At 51.7% G+C, this 16,664-nt stretch overlaps 1 protein-coding gene across 4 annotated transcripts in view; it reads left to right on the forward strand.

Annotated features, from left to right (window-relative positions):
- Cux2 (cut like homeobox 2) overlaps positions 1 to 16,664 on the forward strand; it is a 233,752-nt gene that overhangs the window by 135,079 nt on the left and 82,009 nt on the right. For 3 of the 4 annotated variants that reach the window (XM_058579876.1, XM_058579877.1, XM_058579879.1), the window contains 2 exons: positions 9,352 to 9,462; positions 12,808 to 12,855. In XM_058579876.1, the coding sequence (XP_058435859.1) occupies positions 9,352 to 9,462; positions 12,808 to 12,855 (159 nt within the window). Of the gene's footprint in view, positions 1 to 76; positions 468 to 9,351; positions 9,463 to 12,807; positions 12,856 to 16,664 lie in introns of those variants that run through there. The other variant, XM_058579878.1, reaches the window with a different exon arrangement.

A 16,664-nucleotide genomic window follows, 5' to 3' on the forward strand; every position in this document is an offset into this window, starting at 1 on the left:
AAAGGCGGCAGTGGGGCGGTTGTTATTTCTAGACAGTTAGCGGTATTTAAGAGAGTGGCTGGGGTTTGCTTGGTATTACTACTGTCCTCGCACTACAGGTGGGGAGACTGAGGCTCAGAGAGGTATAACAACTAGCCCCGGGGTCAGAGCTAGCAGGCGTGGCCCGCGAGATCCAGGCCCAGGCCTGCCCTGCTGCTGGACTCCCAGCGCCCTGCACCCTTCTCTACCCGACTCCTGGGAGGCTCAGCCTGACATCCAGCCTTCATCGTCCAGCCAAAATGACACCCACAAAGCATTATCCCCATTTTGCAGATCAGGAAACTGAGGCTCAGGCACGAGGATCTCCCAGCTCAAGAGTACCAGAGGCAGGATTTGACCCCAGCCTGCGCTTCTAATCTTTCGTCTGGGTCCAGTGCCAGAAGGCGAAGCTGCCGTGTCCTCCTCTGGGCTCTGGAGGAAGGAAGTAGGTGAGCAGGCAGGAGGAGGAGGGGGCCCGGCCATCAGGCAGACCTGGGCCACGCTCAGGTGTCCATCAGTCAGTTGGTGCAGTAAGGACCCGGCCTGTCCAGACTCCAGGGCATTGTGTCTGGGTCCCTTCGCAAGTGTGTCTGGGTTTGACCGTGCGTATCTCTGTGTCCATGTGCCAGCGTCTGTTTGTGTATTTCTTTGTGTGTGTGTGTGTGTGTGTGTGTCCGCGCGCACGCACGCTGGGCTGGAACCAGGGCCTTGCACATGGTACGCAGGCCCCATCACCCAGCCCCAGCCCCAGCCGCAGCCCATGTATTTTTGTCCCATGTGTTTCTGTGTGTATTTCTGTCTCGTGTGTATATATATATCTGTGTGTGTGCTCCTGGGTGCATTTACATGTCTGTATATGTATCTTTTTCTTGTATGTGTTTCTGTGTATGCTCATATGTCTCGTGCTGTCTGCGTGGATGTGTTTGTATCTCTGGGAGTCTGTGTGTCCATGTGTATTTACGTCTGTGTATGCGTCTGTCTGTACACATCTATGTGTCCCCACGCTCGAGGAGAAGGCCCAGGAAGGGTCTCCTGTGGGCTGCTCTCGGATGCTGGGTGTAACCTTTAGTTCTTAGTCCCCGTGATGGACACAGGGCGTGTTCCTGGTGGCCGGGGCCGGGCCAGCTTTCTGGTATGGAAGCCTCCTGGCATCTGGGGAGGGAGGGCGTTTAGAGGGAGACTCTGGCCGTTGATCCTGGATGTGGCTTTCTGTGGGTCAGGGAGGGCAGCGACGCCCCTTCTTGTGGTGAGTCCAGGCCTCACCTTTGAATTGCCCTGCGGGGACACCCCATCCATGGTTGTATCCAGTGTGCCAAAGCAGTAGGGCACACTGGCCCTTGGGGTCTTGTGTGGTTTCAGTAATTAAAGTCGACTGGGTGAAAATTTCATGTTAATGTTGATGATAAACGTTTTAATAAAATAGAGGTAGGTAAAGAAGGATGATTTTTTTCTTAAAGAAGCCAGAGTGGGGGTGTAACTTCGTGGTGGGGGTGTAACTCTATGGTGGGGTTTGCTTGGTTCCATCCCCAGCACTGCAGAAAGGAAAGGTCGTCTTTATGCTGGCCTCTCCCACCCCTGCAAGAAGTACACGGGACCCTGGGCAGCTTCAAGGGGTCCTGGCTGTGCTCTGCACGGGCACCACCCACTGGACGCCACCTTACGGAGGTGTGAGGGGAGGCTGGGACGGAGTCTTGCTGTGGGTGATCTGAAGAGCAGAGTCTGAGGGACTCAGGTGACCCCTCCTGGGTGCTGGGAAATGACTCCTGACCCTGAGAGAACAATCAGGCCACGTGTGTGATTGTCTGCAGCCAGCTTCAGGTGGGCCCTAGGGTGTCCTTGGGGGTCAGGGACAACAGTGGAATGGGAGGGCGCTTCATCTGCCCCCTGGTTCTCTCTTCGTCCTTAGCAGCCCCACTGAATATTTTCCTTTAAAATGGTTCCTAGTGGGCTGGGGTTGTGGCTCTGTGGTAGAGCGCTCGCCTAGCACTGCAAGGCCCTGGGTTCGATCCTCAGCACTACATATAAGTAAATAAATAAAGGTCAATCAAGAACTAAAAAAATGGTTCCTAGTACCAGGCGGGATGGCGCTGATGGTGTGATCCCACAGAATGGGGAGACTGAGGCAGGAGGATTGCAAATGGGAGGCCAGCCTCCCCAACATGGTGGAGTAGCACCCAGCCAGGCAAGCTCACGACCCCGCTCCACATCCTCCTGTCCGTGCACTTGGGGCTGTGACATGATTCTGGGAGACTTTTTCCCTGGCCACAGAAGGCATTGTTAGGACCACGGACCTCTGGGAAGATGGGGTGCCATCATTTAATAAGTGCCTAGTCCTGTACTGGGTGAGGGGTCACACTCATCCTAGCAGGTGCCTGGCATATAGCAGAGGCTCAGTGGGCAGCTGCTGGGTGGATCAGTACTTGACAGAGGAAGGCAGGGAGCTGTGGGCCAACTTCTAACTGCCCCAAACACACTAGCCCTAAGAGGGGGCCTGAAGGTGTCCCCGTCCCTACCTGGCACCCTCAAAGTAGGGACTATTTAGTTTTCTTGGTGCTGTGGGGCATTAAATTCTGAGAGTCCCAAAATATAAAGCATCAATCAAGGGCAGGAGGAGGTGATCTGGGGCGCCCCTGTTCTCATGGCTTGCTGCAGGAGGGCTAGGCATTTGATTGGTGTTCTGTCTCACAAACAGCCACCTTGCTGGATGTGGTGGCACACTCCTGTAACCCCAGGGACTCAGGAGGCTGAGGCAGGAGGATTACAAGTTCAGAGCCAGCCTCAGCAACCTTGTGAGACCCTCAGCAATTTAATGAGAACCTGTCTATAAAGAAACAATGAAAATAAAAAGAGTGAGATGGTAAAGTCCCCCTGGGTTCAATCCCCAGCACTGGGGAGGGGAAGGACAGCCACCTCAGGATCCCGCCTGCAGGGCATCTGGCACCAAGAGGAGCAACTGCTGAGGGAGTGGGTGGAGACCCAGGGTTGACTGCTCCGTCCTTCATCTGTTCATGCATTCAGCAAGTATTGAGCACCTAGTATACACTGGACATTAAGGATACACAGTGATCCTCGTTGGGTTGACAACAGGGGAGGGGGCAGTAGAGAGAGATCATAAACAAATGGAGGAGTGACTACATAACTGTCAGTGACGATTGCTAGGGAGAAAAGTAAGCAGAAAAAGGGGCCAGGTGAAGTAGAGAGGGGGTGTGCGCTCTTTTAAATAGGAGGATGGGACAGGCTTTTTGGAGGCTGTGATGTAAGAGCTGAGACTCGAAGGTGGGAAGACCCATGTGGAATTCTGAGGGGGTGCATTTCAGGCAGAGGGGAGAACCAGCGCAAAGGGCCAGGGGCAGTAATGTGCTTGATGTCTTCAAGAACCAGCCAGGACCCCGTGCAAGGGAAGTAAGCAGAGATGAACTTGTGGGCTCTTGACTCTAAGGCAGGTGGGAGCCAGGGGAGGGTTTTAAGCAGAGAAGGGGCAGGATGTGACAGGTTTAACAGGATCTCTGTGGCTGCCAGCTGGCAAAGGGACTGTGGGAGGGTGATGGCCAAAACAGGAGCCCAGAAAGCAGGTTCCTGTGGTCCCCAAGGGAGCAATATCAGGACCTGGCCCAGGGTAGCAGCAGTAGAGAGGCTTAGAAGTTGTTGGTTGAGGCTGACGTGATCTGCTGATGTGTGTCAGCCTGACACCCAGAGCAGAGTGGGCAGCTGCCCCCATGGACCCTGGGATCTCAGGGCTGATAGTAGTCCCAGAGCTCCTGATACTGCCCAGGCCCTTCCGCAGCCCACCCCTGTAGGCCACTGGCCTCTCATCCTGCTGGCACCCCCAGTGGAGGCGAGGTGACCCTACCTTATGGTGTCGAAGCTGGAAGCCGCAGCCTGTGGAGAGCTAGGCAGCCACTTCAGGCATCCTGCTCTGCCCGCATTGGCACCGGGGTTTTCTGAACACGGGGGCATGGGAGTGGCTCGGAGGTCCTGAGTGGCTGCAGTGTTAGTCTCTGCTCCCTGCAGGAGGTCCTGGGTCTGTCTTGTCCTTGGCAACACTGCGGGCACCTGAGAAACCATCGTTGAGTGAGGGGGCGGATGGTGGATAGACAGATGGACCAGCCCAGCCACCCTCCTGGGTCTTCAGGCCACATGAGCCCTCCTTCAGGACCGAGAAGTTAGGGAAGGCTCCCCTGTCAGTGTCTGAAGAGTTGCTCCAGGAAGCCCAGAAGGGAGAGGCAAACGGCATGAGCGCGGGCCCTGATTCCACTCCCCATGTCCCAGCCGGTGACTGGACGAGTGGCTGTGGGTATCAGGTGTCACATGGCACCTGCATAGGACAGCTCATTTGCTCCCTCAACAGAAGCTTCTGGGAGAGTCCACCGTGCTCCCAGCACTGCTGGGAGAGCTAAGTAACTTGCGTGGGTCAGTCAGCGTGGGCCTGGTGCGGGGCAGGTGTGTGGGTGACCCTCCCTGGAAGTGTGCTAAAAAGGCGTCCCAGCACACTCCCAAGCCTTGAGGTCGGGATGTGTCCCCTCAATGGGTGTGAACTGTCCGTCACCCACTGCTGGAGAGCAGTGCGGCCAGCTTGGCTGGGAACCCTCTGGAAGGCACCGCCCCTGCCCCGGCCTCAGATAATTGGCCCAATACATCTTGGCTTTGGGAATTTACATACGGCGCCGAGTGATGGATGGCTGTGGTAACCCCGGCTGTCTCTCAGCCCAGCTCAGCTATCCATCTTGGCGGTTGCAGAGCCATCCGTCTTGTCTGTCTCCTTGCTCGTGGCAGGCCAGCATGTGCCCTCCACCCCAGGTCGTCCCCCAGGCCCTCTTAGAGCCACCCTTCGGGCCCCTCTGCAGGCAACACTTGAGCCTGACCCACCACACCTAGAGCCGCGCCTTGCCCCGGACACACCCCAAACCCTGCACAGCCCTGAGCGGCACTGACCTGAGGTGCAGGTGGACACTTGGCTGCCCCATAGTCCCATCCCACTTCTGCCTCAAGGAGCGCCTCGCACTTATTCCCACCAGCATTCACCACAAGTGCTTCTGAACGTCTGTCATCACCAGACATTGAACTAGAAGCTGAGTAAGACCAAGTCCCCCGCCTTGAGAGACCAGCATTCCACTGGAGGTGGCTGCCACTCTGAAGACCCTGGACGCCACCTGCTAAGCACCCCACCCACTCAAACTGCCATCCCCACTTCACAGATGCAGAAACGGAAGCTGAGTTGGAGGCTGAGTTGCTGGTCAGGTCACCTCCGCCAACCTTTTACAAAGACAGCAATGCTTTGTTTGCATTCTCCTCTTGTCTTAATGGCCACCATCTGTTTATGCCACAGGATTTCATAGTGACACAGTTTTCTCTTCAAATACAGCTATTTAGGTCCGGGATGAGGTGTCATTATACAAAGGTCAAGAACAGGTGAACCTTAACTGTGATGCTGGGATCAAACACTGGTTACTGTTAGGAACACAGGGAACCTGAGCGTTCCCAGCATTCCATCTTGAGCCGAGCAGCAGTCACATGGGTGTAAAAATTCATCAAACTTGACATTGAACTCAAAGTTATGCATATCTCAAAAAGAAAACACTAGGACTCAATTTGAAGATAAATATTAAAGTGGATAGTAATTCAGGTAGAAAACCATGGCAAAATGTATGCAGAGGGTTGTGTGTCCAAGTTTGGGAACCAGGATCCTGTGGCTCTTGTGTTCCAAGGGTCCCTGCCAGACCCTGTGGGACCTCGGGCTACCCATGCAGCCACAGAGCGCCTTCCTCCCGGCCCCTGCCTCTTCCTGCACACTTGGTCCTGGGTGTGGCCTGATTCCAGCTTCCTCCCTCTCTCTGCACATTGGCCCAAGCCTCAGCTGCATCTATCATCTGCTTCAAGCTCATTAAAATTATTTCTTTTTAGTTGCAAATGGGCTGTTTATGATGATCATTATTTGAATGGTCTGCGCCGGGCTCCGGGCTGTCTGTCTGCTGCTGATGGCCGGTTAATCAGATGAGTCTCCTCCCAGCCTGGGCCCGGCCCAAAGTCTGGGGCTGTGTTAATCACGGCTCCCCTTGGGCTGGGGGGCGGGGCAGCTGGGAGAGGATCAAGTGCTGCTAGGAGAGGCCCTGCTGGCTGGCCATGTGGCTGTCCGCTCTCATGTCTCTAAAACTCGACTTCAGACCAGGGCTGGTTTGTGTTTATAATAGAATTTTTTTTCTGTTTTCGTTTAAATAAATATAGTGCCATGAGCTTTTTTTATTTTAAGTGTGTTTATTTTAAAAGACTCTTGTCAATCCTGTCACTGGCCCTCTTGCTTTGTTGATGTTCAGATATCTGTGTCTTCTTAGGGTGGACTGGAGTCACTCTTCATGGCTTCTCTTGGCGACCTTCTGTCCGACTTCCATTTTTGTTTTGGGTTTTTTGTTTGCTTGGGTTTTTTTTTTTTTTTTTGTAGGGGGCGGCTCTGACCTGTAACGCCCAGAACTCTTGGAATCACTGATCTAGTGGGGTGTTTGGCGAGCTCTTGGCGTCTCTAAGATTGCTATATGCCAGCATTTACTGGACACTTGCAACTGTGCGTGACACTTACACAGTTATATCACATCGTTTAAAACAAGGTCCTTAGTGCCTCCAGCGAATGGAGAAGTGCAGCAGAAGAGCAAGGCTTCAAAATCTGCCTTGATGATCCTCCACACAGGTCATCCTCACCTCAGTTGTTAGAATTGGCTGTCATGTATAACCGAGCCCCTGCTTGAATTGGCTTTCAGGCATGTTAACATGTGTGTCACATGAAATGGCGTCTGTTCTCTTAGTGTGGTGCCTGGTACGTATAAGTGCTCGATAAGTAGTAGTTGTGATGATGATGATGATTATTTACCACGATTATTATTATTGGTGTTGGTTTTGTTCACCATGGGAATGTGGTGAGAATTCAGGATTGAAGGGTAAACATAGATTAGTCAAAGTTGAGGGAGAATATGTCCATCGTGACATCATTTACTCAAAGGCCAGGGCAGGGGTGCCAGTGTTCCTCTGCCTGGCTTGGGCATGGCAGACACCTGCCTATCAGAGCTGTATCCCCAGCAGCCCTGAAGGCACAGGCAGAAGGAGCCAGGCACGATGACTGGGTAGAGCGGATCGGCAGTTGGACTTACCTGCCCTGAGATTTCCAGGTTTGATGTCTGTGATGAGAACTCTCAGTCCATCCCCTACCAGCTCTGTAGGGTGCTGGGATATGGAGAGGTGCAGTGTCCCCAAGATAAGAAGCTGGTGTTGGACCATAAGATTCCAAAACCAAGCGAGGTAACCCCAGGTCCAGTTGCTTCTCCAGAAGCAGTGTAAAAATAACATCTTTGTCTCTAAAAGAAATGAGAGAAACCCAAGGAAAACCTCTGTGAATGCTCTGCTGCCACTCAAATTGACCATGGTGTTCCAGTCCTTTCTTTCCTGCCAAGTGAGATTCCGTCCACCTGGCTGCACCAACTGTTGGGTTTTGTCAACCTTGATCTCTTGTTACAAACATAGATCTCCCCAGTCACTTGATATTTTGGTTGTGGTCAGCTGTGCTTTCTTTATTGGAAAACTATGATTAGTTTTAAATGATGACAAGCCAGAAGTACCCCCCCCCCCCCGCCGCCACCCCATGACACCTTGTCTCACCTGGCTCAGAATTTCCCAAGGCTCTGGGCCAAAAGTCACCACGCATGTGTGCCCCGTGTTCCTGCAGGCCCTGGCTCAGCACCTTGGAGAGCGCTGGCCCCAGCCTCCGTCCCAACAGCTGCTTTCTGCCCCGGCTTTCCTGTCTAGCCTCACGATTCCCATGGGGCTAGACATTTCCCTGGAACAGAAATTCCTCCCTGGATTTCTTCAAAGGCTCTGTGGGCCAGAGACTGTTGCCCCAGGCTGGAATACCAGGTTTATGAAGCTCTGGTGAGCTGCCATGGAGCAGATCCTCCAACTCTCAAACATGATATAAGACAATCACCATGCATTTCGTCTCTTAGAGGGAAAAGGATTTGCAGCGGGTTAATAGTACTTTTATTTCATTATCTAATGGTAAAAGTGTTTCATTGTGTGTGCAAGATGAATGTGTATTAGCGATGACAAATGGGGTCTTTCAACGCGGTGCCGGGCCTCATCATACATATGTTAGATTAAAGAGTTCACCCTGGAAATACACTCCCGCATCTGCGTGTGTGTTTTTAATAAATCTGATTGCAGAAATTTATTGCACCACCGGATTTAGGAAATTATGGGGCTTGATTGCTGCAAATATAATCGGGTGATATATACAGAAATGCTTCTCGAGTTATGGTCCAGAAAAAAAGCCCATCTCAGGCTGGTGCCAGAAAGCAGCAGACCACATAAACAGAGCATTTCTTGAATTATGCAAATGAAATCCATGACAACTCCTGGTGAATTGTGCTCCCCCGTGAAACTGCCACCGTTACAGTGAAGAAAGCTTCGAGAAGGCGATCAAATATACATGTATAGCCGCAGACATCGTCTGACGAGCACGAGCCGCGGCGTCTTCCCTACCCTCCCTCCCTCTTATCCCTCGCTGGTACGTCCAATAAAACCCTGTCTGGCACCTTCGTGGCCCACAACAGGCGAGGCACCCCCGTCCCTCTCTGCTGAATCCAGGAGCCTTGGATGAATTATGTCTTATACTCGTGGTGAACCTTAAATGATTTACTGGAGGGTACACAAAAGGTCAGCGCGATTCTTATTGGCGCCTTCATTTTTTTCCAAAATCTACTGAAATTAAAAAGCCATCTATATCTTAAGAGGCGTATTTATGAACCTTTAAGTGTAAGTAAGTCATAGTTGGAACCGTTCCCACCTCTGATATATGAAAGCTGTCGACGGCACTCTCACACACTATAATGTGCCCATACAATATGCCGCACTTTACTATTTTGACACGGTTTGGAGATGTTTTCTACAGTTACTGACAAGCTTATGCCATTGCTCCTTTGGAAATACAAGAGGTGGGGCAGGAGGGTGGGAAGAAATGGGGGAACAGCTCCATCCGACTTGACGGAAGATTATTGATCTGGCCCAATTTACAATGAGAAAGAGAAAGTGGTCCTGGGTTCTATGCATGATGTTATATATGTGTGTGTGTGTGTATATATATATATGATTTTTTTGGTTTCATACCAGTTTTGTAAATTATTCATTTGTGCCAGGAGTCAACATCTTGTCTTTACTTCAGTTTTGTAAGTTACAAAAACTTGTTCGGGAATGCTGTTTTGTACAATGATTAAAAAGAGAAAAGAGGGGGGCATCCTATTCTTTCTCTCTTTTTTTTAAATTTTTATTTTATTTTTTATTTTTTTATTGTTCCAGAAGGAGCTTAATTCCGTCGCTTCCGAGCTGTCTGCGCGGCAGGAGGAGAGTGAACATTCTCATAAACATTTAATTGAACTCCGCCGGGAATTTAAGAAAAATGTACCTGAGGTACAGTATATTTGCTGTTATAGAATTAACTCAGTGGGAATGCAGATTTTTCTCTGTTCAAACTGTATTTTGAAAACTGTAGACATAAGTGACTAACAAGAAAAGAAGCTAATTAGCCACCAAGAAAAATTACAGCCCCCAGCCTTTCCATGATTCTGGATACCATGGTGCTCAGCGGCGCTGTCTAAAGTCAGGGCCAACTGCATCTCCCTTGAAGCTGTCATTTTCCAGGACTGCAGGAAACATCCTCCACCTCCATACCCACGTCAAGGGCTCGACCTTGACAGCAAAGACAGTTTGGCCAGAGTTCTTGGATTTATTTTGCTTTACTGTTGGTGTTGGGGAGATGGCTTATTTTGCTTTTCTGTTGGAGTTGGGGAGATGGCCGCTCTGGACGCCCCCTGCCATCTCTGGAGCTCTGCCTCCACCACCTATATATGCACCCGTCCTTCCCCACCTGCTCCCTGCAGTGACAGCCACCAGGATTCTTTAGCTCAGCTGCCATGGGGTGACCCTGAGAAAGAGTGGTCCCCAGCAATGGAAGCCACATCCCTCCACCAAGGAACGGACTAGCATAGACATGAGTCTGTTCTTTGCAAGGGTGAATGTGAGAATTCTCGTCCTCCCTCTGTCAGGCTCCCCTGTTGCTTCTCAAATTAAAAAAAAAAAAAAATGATGGGAACAAGCACAAATAGGAAAAATAAGGCCCCTGACTAACACTGGCAGGGATGTGGCACATCAGAGCTTTTACAGAAGCAGTCACCAGGCCAGACCCAACCGAGGGCCAACCGTATCCCCCTCTGGTCAGCAGAAGCTTAACATTCGAGCACTCTTACCTGCCCACGAGTGCTGGGTCCAGGCTAGGCCAGGGTGTGGCATCAGCTAGGATACCTGAACCCCCAGGGACTCCTGTTGCTGTCCTGCTGGTGGAGGCGGGGCCCAGCCAGAGGAGGCCACATGGGCAGTGGGCGGAGCCTGCATTCCGCCTGGCCTCTTGGCTGTAAAATCATCTTACTCAGGTCCTCAGTGTTGTTGGTTCTTCAAGGCAAGAGAGGGGTCTGGGATTTAGCAAGTCTAGCAGGGATCTCAGGTTGGAGGCCTGAGAAAGGCTGGACAAGAAGACACAGGTCTTGGTTCTAAGAGTGTCCCCAAGCCACGGCCCCAGAAAGGCCAAGTCAGGCCTTTGGCTTGACTCTGGGAACTGAGAAGCCTGAGGGATGCCAAGGTGCCCTCCTTTCCCTTTTGAACGACACATTTTAGTCTTTAAAATGATCTTCTCCCCAGATTGAGAATGATCTAACTCTGCTGTCTCTGAGAAGGAGAGCTGAATCAACCCCAGACCTTCACTTTTTTTTTGTGCACATGCTGTCTCTCCCTCTCCCTCTTGTCCACTCAGACCCTCTGCCTTGTCCTCTTCTCCCCATTGCAGGGTATTTCCCTTCCTCACCACTCCCCTGCCCCGCTGTCCGTGTGGGCGCCCCCAGGTGATGAGAGAAATCCAGGCCAGGTTTTAAGCCTCTGAGTTTGACTTACATAATTTTAATACTGCATAATTATGCAATTATGTAATTAGGAATAAGTTTCCACTCCTATTATAGTCATGGCTCTGAAAATTCTCATTTTTGGAACTCCTCTCTCCTGATGGAAGAGTCGTGCCAAGGCTTATTTAAGAGCATCATCTGGCTGGTGCCAGCTCACCTGCTGCTCGTGCCTCTGCCTGGCTCCCCCTGTTAAGCAGACAAGGCAGGGGGCTTCCAAAAAGCGTCGGCCTTGGCCCGATGCCCCCTCAGATTCTGCTTCCAACAGCTCTGGGCTGTGACTCCCCTGCCCTGAATTGAGTGGGTGGTGAGAAGAGCCTGTGGGGACCTGCCTTCCGTTTCCTGCCGTGCCATCCACTTGTTATGTAACCTTGAGAGGCCAACCCTTCTTGGGCCTCTGTGTCCCCTTCTGTGGATCCCGGGGCCAGGACTGTGGCTTTAGAGTCCCCTTGTGCTGCTAACAGTCCTGAAGCGGCCCAGGAATCTCCTGCCCGCTTGTGTTTTATTTGGTCTATAAAGTCTTTCAAACTTTACGAGAAGTTGCCGATGTTTAGCATCTCAGATTTCACCTACAAATTGGCCTCCCAGTGTCTTTGAGACTGTTTGGTGGATCTTGCAGCCCGGAGGCTATATGTGTCCCAACTGGGAGCCAGAGCCAAGGCTCTGCACCCTGTTAGATAGTGCCATGTGCTCCTGCACTTCCTGCCTGGCCTCGGTGGCCATTGGGTTCCTGACCATGACCTTCTGTCACTTAACTGTGTGTCTGAGATCAGATCCCCTGGGCTCATGGGCGCTGCTCATGCCTGACTGACATCAGTGGATCAGCAGCTTGGAGAAGCCTGGGGACAACAATCAGAGGAGGAGCACCAGGACCCCTGAGAGGCCCCTTGTCTGGGACGGAAGCAACACAACCCATTTTCTCAATTAAGAGTTGTCTCTTTACCTGACCACGGGTGTTCTGCCCTCTCCTCCTCTCCTGCCTCTGTCGCCCCCTCCAGCTCCCTCAGCTCCTCCTCCCAGCAGACCTTCCTGTAGCTGTGACGAGGGTGCAGGATCCCCTGTGGACCTCAGAGGAAACCGGAGGCTTCAGGGCTGAAATTTAGAGGTGCCAAAAGCTTCCTTCTTGTACTCTGGGGAGAAGAGCCACAGGAGTCCTCCAGGGGAGCCCTTGGTGCTGGGAAACTCAACGTCACTCAAAAAGTCAAGAAATTCAGATCAGGGAATAGGAGGCACCTGGTGGCCAGAGGGCCCCCACCACCACCCTGCCAAGACAGGTCACTTCCAGAGTGTCCACCGGCATTCCCGTAGCCCTGCCTCTAAGCTGGGAACTGCAGGGACTCTGGGGACCCAACTGAGATCCCAGAAACTGCACATTCCCATGAGGAAGGAGGAGTGGCCAGGAAGGGACATTCCAAGAGGCAGAGTGCAGTCTTCATGGGACAGGGAGCCTGGGGAATGGCAACCTGAAGAGGCAGCCTCTGAGGGGTTCCTCGAAGGATGAGGGTTTCTGAAGGGACTAGATGACTGGGCCCAAGTGGAGAAGCGGTGCCACCTCCAGCCCCCACTGCGGAGTGTCCTTGGTAACCTGCCAATTATGCAGATAAGATAGTCTGCACGAAGACCATGTCGTGATCAGATGCCTATGGAAATGCCACTTCTCTCCCCCTCATCTAGAAATTCCCAATGTGCCTTATATTAAAGGCTCTGAAAAGTCCTGCAGAATAAGAACCTCTGGGAACACCAACCCTGACAACAGGGCTGGCCTGCCCACTGGTATGATGGTGAACTCTTCATTGCTCTCTTTCAGGAAATCAGAGAGATGGTGGCTCCTGTATTGAAAAGCTTCCAAGCTGAGGTAAGACCCAAGGCCAAGGCTGCCAGAGAAGTACACCCGCTCCCCTCCTGCCCTTGCTAGAGCTGCCCTAGAAGCCAGCAGCCTCTGCAGGTTCTGGAGAGTTGTCTTTTTACCTGACCACGGGTGTTCTGCCCCACCCCCAACAGTGTCCCATCCCAAGGGATGTGAGGAGCACGGGATCTGTTCTGGTTCCTGGAATTCCAGGCCTCCCTCTTTCTGGACTGCCCAACTTCCCTGGTTCTGCCATATATGAAATCTGTGATCTTGAGCAAATCCTTCGCCTTCCAGGTGTGGTTTCCCACTTTTAAATCGGGTCTGTCCTGGGAGACCTGTGCGCCCTGGGGCACTCTTCTGTGCTTCCGTTCCCCAAGGCAGCCTTGCAGAGAAGTGCAGTCAGTCGCCAGCCTGCTCAGAAAGTCTTTCTGCTGGCCACTCTTGGAGGATGGAGTCCGCCGTGTTCACATGCTTTCCTGCCAACCCATCAGGCCGAGTTCTTGGACAGCAACTGAGCTGTCCTCAGCCGATCATTCCTCTGGACTTCCTGAACCCTAACCTATGAGCTTGAACCTCCTAATTTCTCCTTGTTTCTTAACGTTGTGGCCAGGGAGCCACAGGGGCCGTGCCTACTGCATCCCATCTCCACGGGGCTCCTCTCAGACTTCCTGGCAGGGCCAGGGTTGACTTTCTCTGAGTTCGCCTGAGGGGTGTATGTTAATTCTGTCGTCCACCAGGTGCCACCTGCAGCACCACGTAAGCACCCAAGGCCATGTGAAAGTAAGCGGTGGCTGGATTTAGTCAGGTGTCGCTGGTTCGCATGTTCTCAGCTCTTGGTTTCATTACCAGGCGGGCTGATGTGCCTATTTATTTATAGGGTCATCCAGTATTGATTCACTTGGTTGTGAGGTGCCTGGGCAGGAGGGAAAGAAGACAGAAACAAAAAGAAGAAATGATGTCAGGGGTGTGCTTCCTGACTTTGTGTTTTTCAAAAGACAGAGGTTCCTAGCTACCAACTCCTGGTCCCAGAAGGAGACTCAGCAGAGAGGGAGCCGATCCTGCCACCAGCCCAAAGACAGGTATTGAGCTGTCTTGAAGCCACTGTCACATTCTCAGCAGTTCCCTTTTTTGAGCCTCAGGTGCCCTACCTGTAAGATAGGAATAGCCTCTATAGGTCTTAGGGATGGACTGAGCTATAATGAACAGAAAGGGGTTAATATCACATCTGTCACTGGAAAGTTTTGAGAGAGTGAAGAACAGCCCAGGTTTGAATCCCACCTCTGCCACTTACTAGCTGTGTGACCTTAGGTGAGTTGTTTAACCTCTCTGTGCCTCCATTTCCTCATTTGTAGAATGGGTAAGGATTTACTTGTTTCATAGTGTTGTGATTGAGGAAGAACAAAGTTAATACCAAAATAGTGCCCTAGAATGCTGCCTTGGAGGTTAAAATCTGGGGCAGTTATCACTGACCTCCAAGCCAGGTTGATTGGGCCCCTGCTATAATTGGGTTGGTGCCGCCTCTTCCCTTACTAGCCGTTCAAGGCTTTTTACCCAAAAGAAGGTGACTTTCTGTCCTCATAGGATGCAAGCATGACTTAGGTCACCTTTTAAATAGTAGAAAGAGTTGGACAGGAAGACAGGCCATGTTCAGAAGACCCACAAGCAGACCGTGAAGCACAGGTGCCAATCAGCCTCAGACAGGCCTGCTTTGACTCTCAGCCTTGCTCCTTAAACTAGCTGTGTAGCCTCAGGGATGTTCCATAACCTCTCTGAACTTCAGCTTTCCTCCTCTGGCAAATGTGGCGGCTGATAAGGATTCGAAGAACTGAGCAGCTCCCAGGCATCCAGCAGAGAGTACAGTACACAAGTGGTGCTCAATAAATACTGGTGTGGGAAAGTCCCAGTGGAGCTGAAGGGGAAGACAAAGCAGACGCTTGTTTCCAAAACCCACGTGGCCTGTCGCGCAGACACTGTTTTAATAGCTGGGCATCTTCAAAGAACTCTGTTAATTTCCTTAAGAGGGCTTTCCATCGTCCCTTTAATGTACCAAAAAGACTACATTTGTCTGGAATTTTATTCCCGAAACCCCGGCTCTCCTCATGATGTATTGACTAAGCCATTGCGCCTGCCTCTTCCCTCCCCATGCCCAGGGGAGGAAAGGCCACCAGAGAAAGAAAGGTGTTAATAACCAGCCTCTTCCCGGCTCAGAGCAGGCTGTGCGCGCCTGGCTGTTTATAATCCAAGTATGATGTTCATGTTAACATTTTTAATGAGGCCCAGCTAGGTGCTTCTCCCTCGCCCTGCACCCCCTGCACCGGGGCCTGGGTGGGAGCTGTGGGTTCCCACATGGGTATCAGTCACCTCCCGGTATTATGCCCTGGGGCAAGCACTGTCTGGGGTCCCATAAACCAGCCCACAAAAGCCACCATGGCCCATCATCCCACCTCCATCCCTGACACGACCTCTGGTTGAAGGGCACCAGGGTCAAGTTCATCTCTGAACTTCAAGCCACAGCCCTGGCATATGCAGGATCTAGGCACCTTTCATCTCACATGCTTGTAGTGTGTGGGTCTCTCGCTCCCTCCCTCTCCCCTCTCCCCCTCTCTCCCTCTCCCAGTCTCTCCCCCACCCCCTCGGCCAGGGGAGGGGGTGGAGAGGAAGTGAATTCACCCTGCTGTGAATCAGGGAAGGTCTTTCTGCCTTGATTGCTTAAAGGACAATTGTGATTTCCCCTGCTCAGGGAAACAAAGACAGCCAGAGAAGGTGGCTTAATGGAGACAGCTTGAAATGGCCAAAGTTTGAATATCCTTGCGTACAGAGAAAAGAGCAAGACGAAAGCCCCGCTAATTACAAAAGTTGCTTTATGAAAGATAATTCAAAGCAATAATTTAGCAAACATAATCAAGTCGCACAGATGGGGCTGTTGATGGATGGATTGCAACATGCAATTAGCAGTTCTCGCAGTTACATATCATTAACCCTCCGAGCACAAAAATTATTTTCTCATTATTAGTTGAAAAGGTAAAATTAAGCTGACTAGACAGTAAAGGAACAAACTACAATTAATTACCTTCATTTATTACAGTCATTATTTTAAACTTATTTTTACTTGGAGAGAGAGATGAAAACATCTAAATTAAAAGTTTTGTTATGCTAAATCTGAGGTGAGACTTTTCCATGGAGCATGTGAACCGGCCCTGTCTGGGGAGACCCCAGGTCTCTGCCAGGAAATTTTTCTCTGCCGCCTCCTTGATGGAAAACACGTTGGTTGGACTGGAACAGAGATGTTCACCTGTGCCTGAAGGAAACACAGCATCTAGGCTGACCTGGCCTCTGACCCCTGGGCAGGTGGGAGAGTAGGAGTGAGCCTGCTGTCTCAGTCCCACTCAGTGATGATCTGGTGTGACCTTGGCAGGTTGCTTTGTGTCTCTGAGCCTGTAAGTAGGGGCAGCTGCTGGGGTTGCCTGAGAGTCAGACATGAGTAGCCATGAGCTTTCCAAACCCGGTTTGCCTGGTTGTCCAGGGCTGAGAGTGTCCTCCCAGGCCCCCCTGAGCCTGAGAGAGCTCACTTCTGGGATTATAGGGGATGGAGCAAGAGCGCTCCCCAGGAGGGGCCAAGGCCACCAGCATCCTGCAGACATTACCGCTTGATGAGCATTTCCTGGGAGGCAGCATTCTGTATCACAGCCTGATGGTCCCTGGGCTCCGTTGACGTGGTGGACAGCAGGAGGATCAGCGATACCCCAGGACTTCCCAGAGAAGATGGGCCCTTCTCCTGGGCCCGCTGCCAGGTGTTCCATGTGTGCAGCACCACC

Source organism: Marmota monax, unplaced genomic scaffold (genome assembly GCF_021218885.2).
Source record: "Marmota monax isolate L192 unplaced genomic scaffold, Marmota_monax_Labrador192_F-V1.1 WCK01_AAM20220418_F8-fsc00092, whole genome shotgun sequence".
In the NCBI taxonomy this organism is placed as follows: Eukaryota; Metazoa; Chordata; class Mammalia; order Rodentia; family Sciuridae; genus Marmota; species Marmota monax.